Genomic DNA, 8,069 nt, shown 5'->3' with positions numbered 1-8,069 from the left:
CATCATTATGTATATATAATCTACTTACCATGATAGATTTCTCATGAACAGGAGGTGTATTATTAATTTTATTACCTGTAATAAATTTTGAGTATATTTCAACACAAATTTTCAAGATTTGATTCAGTACTTATATATTTAATACATATAATTATACTGTCAAAATGTGTATTTAAAATAAAATCTGAATAGTTTTTTTAAATATTAAAAGATATGGCTGAAATTACAGAGATTATTCAAAACTGAGCATTTGTTATTATTAATAAACAATAGATTTATTACATATTATAAATCTATTAAATCTATATTCTGTATGGTATTATTCTAACAGTAAAGTTTAGTGAAGGAACAAAATAAGCTGAAACTGCCTTTTATGACTTACTCATATATTAATGTTTAAATAACCATTAACCATGCTAACTACATTATAGCAGCACTTTCAACATCACCTATACTTTTCCAATAGACAAAACTCCTTCCCTATCTGTTTTATAATATACAGTGGTGCCTCGTATAACGTACTTAATCCGTTCCAGGTGCACGTCTGTTAAGTGAAACACCCGTTATACGAAACGCATTTTTCCATAGAAATACATGTTAAAACATATAATTCGTTTCACAGCATAAAATAACCGTACTGTACCATAACAAAAATATGAAAATGGAGCAGTCACCAATTATGCCGGGTAGTCAGATGTTGTGAGGAGGAGGTGGAGAAACACTTTCTTCACACATTTATACAGATACAGACTTTTTACACATTGCAGCAGGTCTTTGTTTTATTGTTTTTTAATCGGATTCAGATTCAGGAGAGGCTACTGGAGCTTGCAGGGTCAACTCCTCTTGTTCCATCCTTTGTTTTTTCCCTGCTGGCTTCTTGAAAAACATGTCCAAGATGGTCTGTTTCTCTCTCTTCTTCAACACCTGTCGGAAATGATGGGCAAGAGTGTCATTGTAGAGATCATTGATACTGTTGGCCTCAGCTCTGTTTGGATAATGAGTGTTGGTAAAGTCTTGAACCTCTCCCCATTCGACAAAGAAGTTTTTGTCAACTCTCACTCCTTCTGATGATTTCTTGCATTGCTTCAATTGAAATCAATTTTCTGTTTTTATAGAAGCCATGATTTTAACAGCACTTGAATAAATGTAAATACCCTGCACTGAAGTGATGTACGTAATAAACAAGGGAGTAAGCCTAATCCCAACGGAAGCTCTGTACTTCAGATGTACTGATAATATATTCTAATAATACTAATATATTATAAAAATAGCAGATTGTCATTGGCAACGGCAAAAGAGTGGAAACATCATTCTCACTAGTTCGTAGAAAGTCCATTGGTCGCCTCACGTAACTGCCGAACGGAAAGTCCGTTGTCCGCAGCCAGTCTGTTGCTCGAGTCATGTAATGGCCAAACAGAAAGTTCGTTATTCGCAGCGTCCGTTATTCGAGGCGTACGTTATACGAGGCACTACTGTATTAGTATGAAGATATAAACACTTAAAATATGACTGCATGATCCAGAGTGACAAGTTCATATTTTAATTCCATCAAGAACTTCATGAAATGAATTGGACTTATGTAAAATATAGAACTAAAATAATTTCTCTTTGAAATAATAATAAATTATATAACATACACAATATTAATTATAACATAAATAAATATAAAATATTTCATAAAAGCAGTTAGGTTTAAGAAAATATGACCTATTACAAAAAGTATTTATTTTGTCACGTTCTATCTGTATAATGGCTCAAAAGTGCTCCTCATAATTTAAAAAAAACTATTTGGTTATCTCAATAACTGCTGATTTTCAAGGTCATACAAGATCACTAAAAATTATCCTGTCTGCTCTATAAACTTCGTTATTAGTCCCATCTTTCTATCTCCAATGATTTCTGAGAAAAAAGCTACTGAATGCTACAAGTAATTCACCCTGTATATATTGGTTGATCATCATCATATTTTCTTTTATCAATATCATATCTGTGTTCTGCAAGCTTTCTGCAAGCCACCATGCAATCACTCAAAATAAGGTTTGCAGAACACAGATATGATAATGATAGAAGAAAATACATCACCACCCTAGACAAGTATGCCACAGACAATGACATTCAAGCCTACCTAGACAAAGCTTTTATTATATGACAATCTAAACATTACAACCAAATCAGGACACGAGAAGCTCTTGAGATGTTCAAATCTGAAAAGGATGGATTTTGCTCAATTTCAAGAATGAAAAACAATTATCTTATGCATAGCAATCATTACACCAACAATGATAGTCATTTTAAAAAATTTATACAGATTTTTGTAAATTCTCATTTATACTTATATTTTATTTTGTATTACAGAATTTGTTATTTTGTATTACATTATGTTCACTCGTGTATTATTTATGTATTTGAGCATTTTGAAATAATTTAAAAATGTTCCTTTCCTTGCATTCCATTTTGGATCACATTAACCTAAAGATGATCTCCTATGTAGATCAAAAACATTTGTATTTTATCTGCATTAAACTATACTGGAATTTCATTTATATGGTTCATAGGTTTTCATTTTTTTATGACTTATTAAAATATTAACCTTTATTATATTTGAAGCACCATGTTTTTTACATCAAAACAAATATAAAATATTTTTGTATATAAAACTAATATTCTTATATAAATTTTATAGTGTTGATATTAATAAATTCATAATGCCAATTTCACCCCTCTTTCTCCATCTCTTAATTTTTTTTAACAAAGTAACAAAAGTGTCAATTAAGTTTGAATATTAAATGTAAATACAAACCTGAGTTTTGAATATTCAATTGAGGAAGAGGTTTTGGTTCATTTGGTGATAAATGATTATTAGCTATCCATGTAGTTAAGCAACCTGTAGCATTACGAACAATAAGACCGCAACAAGTCCAGTGACCATTGGACCAGATTCCACCATGATATTTATCAAGAAGATCAAGATTATCAGCACATACTGAAAAATTAAGCATGAAAAAACAGATATTAAATTACTTTAACTAACAATGTTCAAACTATTATTAAGCAGAATAATTATTATTAAGAATTCAACTATTTAAAAGCACTTATGAAAAATTGAGCAGACTTGCAAAAGAATGATGCAGTATTAATTTTTAGATATATATTGTTTTATTTATATTTATTATATAATAAAAAAATTACAGATAAGCACAACTTATCTGTAATTACTTGACTTTTATCAAGACCCTGCTGAAACTAATGAAGTGATTAAAACACATCTCTGTAAAGTTTTACAGGAAAATGGATTATCATGGAAATCGATATCTTCACTATCTGCAGATAATGCTTCAGTTAATTATGGAAATCAAAACCATTCTTCAAAAACTTAAGACTGAAAATCCAAATAGTTTGAAGGCAAACTGTAAGTGCCACATTTTACATAATTGTAACAAATATGCATTAAAAACATTTCAGTTTGATGTGGAATCATTTGTATTGAAAATTTACGGTAAATTTTCAGCGTTTGCCAAGCAAACTGCGAAGCTTAAGGAATTCTTCAATTTCACTCACTTAGAGTACAAACCTATTCTCCCCCATGTGCCTATACGATGGCTCTCTTTGCTTCCAGCTTTAGAAAGAATTCTTTTGAATTTGCCAGCTTTGAAAATATATTTTCTTAATGAAGGTGATGATGAATGTATAGCAATAATTTGGAGGGCTTTTAAAGATGAGAACTGTCTTCCATCATGCTTCTGCCATTTTATTCACAACATACTGCAAATTTTTGATGTTTCTATAAAAAAAACTGAAAAGTGACTATATTACATGCACTAAACTACACATCATTATGACAGAATTGCAAAACAAAATTACTAACTGAAAGAATGATAAGTTTTATGAACAGTCAGCAACGCAATGACTGAAGAAGTTGAAGGTTAGTCATCAAAATACTTTTAAAGAATATCCAAAAAAAAAATACTTGGAGCAATGATTGACTTATTTGAATAAGTTGTATGAATTTGATGACTCTACGAATATTTACAAGAAAATGAACACTTTGACAATGGATGAAGAAATTGATTGGAATGAACTAAAAGATCTGAGTTCTTCTCTAAACATGCCTATAAATGAGGATAAATTGTATGATAATTACTGTTTACTGCGAGAAGTTTGTGAAGTTCTGGCAAGCAAAACAAAGAGAGTAGACATGCGTTGGATCAATTTTTTTGGAAAATGCTTAAGTGAATCTGGCAAAGAAATAAAAAAAAACTTGTTGCATTTGCTCTATCGATCCCTATCGCAAACACCCTGTTGAGCATGTTTTCAGCGTAGTAAACAAACTTTGATCAAAAAGTTATGATCGACTGAATGAAACATATATAAAATCTGAAATACAAGTGTGCACAAATTTCAAATACACCTGTAAAGAATTTTATGATTTTATCATCTGCAATCAAAAGACATTGCAAGCTGCTCGCAGTGTGAAAAAAATATAACTTTAAATAAAAAAATATTAGATTTTCATTTTTTTTTTTTAATTTCACCTCCTGGACAGTGCTCTCGAATGCAGCACCCTACCTGGCAGGAAATTCAAAAGTACTAAAACCATATTATTAAACCCAAGCTATTTAAACCTCATAACCCAGAGAACAGTTAATTTATTTATTGTTTATGTAAAAAACGTTTTTACGGATTTTGAAAAGATATTTTGTAATTTATTTTACATAAACAATAAATAAATTAATTAAAAAACCTAGAATACAGTTAAATAGTATATTTATTGTTTTTTTATGACTTTTTGTTATATATAGCTATTTAAATTTTTTGCATATGTTATTTTTCTTCTGTATTTGTTTTAATTTATAATATATTATACTACACTACTCCTGCACATGCAAACTTCTTATGAAACAAACATTTTTAAAATTTATCTTGTTTGATTTTCATTCTTCCAGTAGAAACTGAGAATGGCCTTTATAAAAGTTGAAAACTTTTTCCAATAAATGTTTTTGTTCATTTAACTGGATTCTAAATTTTGAAGTGTTCTCATGATGAATATACAATACTTGAAAGTGCTTTAATCTTTTTCTTATACTTTTTATTCCAATAAAACATTTTTATTGTAATTAATGGCACAAATCATTGTATTATGCAACAGTTCTGGTAGAATTAATTAGGCTACAGTAAATAATTGTTTTCTAAACAGCAAGAATGTATATATTGATATACTTATATTCATTCAAGTTCTTCCCCAAGAGATATATGAAAATGAACTTTCAAATAACTCTTGGAAAAGAATTTGAATGATAAATGTTTTCAAAAGCAAGCTTTGACTTATTTTTTCCATTAATATTTTGCACTGAAATCATTTAATTTCAGTAATTAAATCTAGAGCTTATTTAGAAAAGTACACATACAGTTATTTTCTTATACATGTATGCAGTTATTTTAAGTAAAATTCTATAGAAAATGTATCATTCAAAGTTAGTATAATAAGAAAAAAAAGGAAAATTATTCTTTTATTAAAAAGAAATGATAAAAATTGAAACAAGTATTTCCACAATAATATATAGCTTTTTTTTAAATAGAACATATGAAAACAAGGTAATAAACTTATTTTCATATAAATGTAAAACCAAGCCTAAATTATATTAATAATCAAATGATAGAGCCAGATTAACTATCAGTTAGAACTCAGCTAACTAATTATACAGATATTATGTAATTTAGAGTAAAGATAAGCAGTTATTAAATTCGCAAATCACACCTAAATTCAAAATTTCCAGCAAATAAAAGTCAAAAATACACATATAACATTTTCGGCCATTAAATTTATCGGCCTTCTTCAGGAAATACAAACTGGAAAAACCATTCTATAAATAAAACATAGCTGCCTTTTAAATTTTAAAAGAATGAAAATGACTGTGATGTATCTTGTATGACGTATAAATTTAGTGGCCGAAAACATTCAATATGTATTTTTTACTTTTATTTGCTGGAAATTTTGAATGTAGGTGTGATTTGCAAATATTACGGTTCTAGTTTATGGTGAGGTTGTATTTATCAGTTATTAAATTTACAAGATGACAGATGTAGTTACCTATCTTTAGTCCAAATTACATAATCTTTTAATATCAAAAAATCAAATTATTGTGATATTGTCACAATGCTAGGCTAGAATTTTTAATCATATTTTAATTTAAGAAATCATATGCCTTCTGGTCCAGACTAGATGTTTGTATATAATTAATTGGGGCCTCCAGCCTCTAAGCTTTCATATCTGGTCTCAATTTTCATCTATCTAACTCTATTCCTTAGATTTAGGAAGGACAGACAAACAGCTGTGAGAATCTATAGGTATGCAATTTGAAAATTTCAGCACAATTATATTGTACTAAAAAAATTCCTTAAATTATATTTTAAAATATCTCTATTGTTCTGTTATATGGAGTTAGTTCAAATGAATACAAATTAGCATTGAATATCAAATATTTCAATAAAACAAAATATTTTACATATTTCACAATTAAATATTTATTAAATTACATTTTCTCAGAGTATTAATCCAGTCATCCCTTTGATCAGCAGATGATGCAATAACATAAAGTTGATACTCATTATAACCTATCTGAAAATATAAAAATTTATTAAGTTTTAATATTTGCAATTAATAAACAGTCAATCTAGTTACATTATTATATCTGCCTATTTTAAAACAACAATTCAGGAAAAAAAATTGCTAATTTCAAGATTAAAAAAATAATGAATACTAATCATATGTGTTCACATATATATACACAAAATAATAATAATTAATATTATCATCTAAAAATGTATTTTAACAGTGTTCATATTTCAGAATATTTTACTAAAGTACATTATCTGTTATATTTGACTCATTAAATATCTAGATAAATATTTTAGACACTGGTTCATTTGTAAAAAATACCTTAATTAATGGGGAAAAAATCAATTTTCAGCTTAACATTTATTTTATTGAGGAATGATATTAATTGTCTTGTCAGTCAATATGTAATGTAATAATATTCTTATCATATATCAATTTAAATAAAATTATATTAAATAAAAGATTTACATGAAAGAATCAATTAAATGTAATCACTCTGAGATTTATCTAAACTGATAACATTAATTAGGGTAAGTAAATAAGACTACAATCATTGGAAAGCATGATTTTACTGACTCTGACATTAAAAAGAAATGCTAAAAACAATTACAATATTATATAATTTGAAAAATAATTATTAATTAATATGTAATTCCTCCAGTATTGGCTGTGTCAGTTTTTTTTTAACAATAACTAGAGTATTAATGAAATAAAAATAGCCAGCAATTTAGACTACTGTATTGTAAAATAATAATAATAATCATGATAATTCTTAAAATGATTTTATGTTTAACATATAAATCATTTAAATTAACATTTATCATCAGCAACATATTGAGGTTGACGGCATAGAAAGACAGCTTAAAAATGCTTACTTACCCAAAGATGATTATAACAATAACTGAATTCTGATTACAATAAGCATAAGCAAGGCTTTTATAGTTTATTTTAACTTATCAAAATCAGCTGGTCCAAAAAACATATAGCATTAAATGACTGATGATAATATCCATGATTACAATAACAGAGTCTAGTATATAAGAATTATGATTGAAATATTGAAAAGTAAATTAATATATAATACCAAATGATCTGCCAAATTTTTATCAGGCTGTATTAAGACTAAAGGATTTGATCCCGGGATCTCGAAAATCGGGATCCCGACCACTTTTCAGTCCCGAAATTTTCGGGATTAAGTTTTCCTAATCCCGAGATTTTCGGGATTGACATCATTTTAAAAAAGTTGCAAAATAGACTGCATGAAGCAAACGTTCAGTGCCAGTGCTTTTAACAGAATTGCTTGCCTATCATTTTAATATAAAATACAAGAAATTTTATTCCAAGCAAGCAGCAGAAATTAACCTAGCGGGCTTGCGATGCTTGCTTGGAATAAAACTTCTTGTATTTTGAACTAAAATGATAGGCAAGCAGTTCTCACTGGGTTACTTGGTAA

At 28.0% G+C, this 8,069-nt stretch overlaps 1 protein-coding gene across 1 annotated transcript in view; it reads right to left on the bottom strand.

Moving 5' to 3' along the window:
- The window catches only part of LOC111642539 (tyrosine-protein kinase Tec-like), a 59,745-nt gene that overhangs the window by 15,014 nt on the left and 36,662 nt on the right, over positions 1 to 8,069 (bottom strand). Inside the window, exons 4-6 of the mRNA XM_023388887.1 lie at positions 6,535 to 6,616; positions 2,801 to 2,983; positions 29 to 75 (exon numbers count right to left, since the gene is read on the bottom strand). Of these exons, the coding sequence (XP_023244655.1) occupies positions 29 to 75; positions 2,801 to 2,983; positions 6,535 to 6,616 (312 nt within the window). The remainder of the gene's footprint in view (positions 1 to 28; positions 76 to 2,800; positions 2,984 to 6,534; positions 6,617 to 8,069) is intronic.

This window comes from Centruroides sculpturatus, unplaced genomic scaffold (genome assembly GCF_000671375.1).
Source record: "Centruroides sculpturatus isolate CEXI.00-Female unplaced genomic scaffold, Cexi_2.0 scaffold1639, whole genome shotgun sequence".
Taxonomy (NCBI): domain Eukaryota; kingdom Metazoa; phylum Arthropoda; class Arachnida; order Scorpiones; family Buthidae; genus Centruroides; species Centruroides sculpturatus.
Note: the sequence above shows the minus strand (reverse complement) of the source record. Positions and strands in the feature narration are given on the sequence as shown.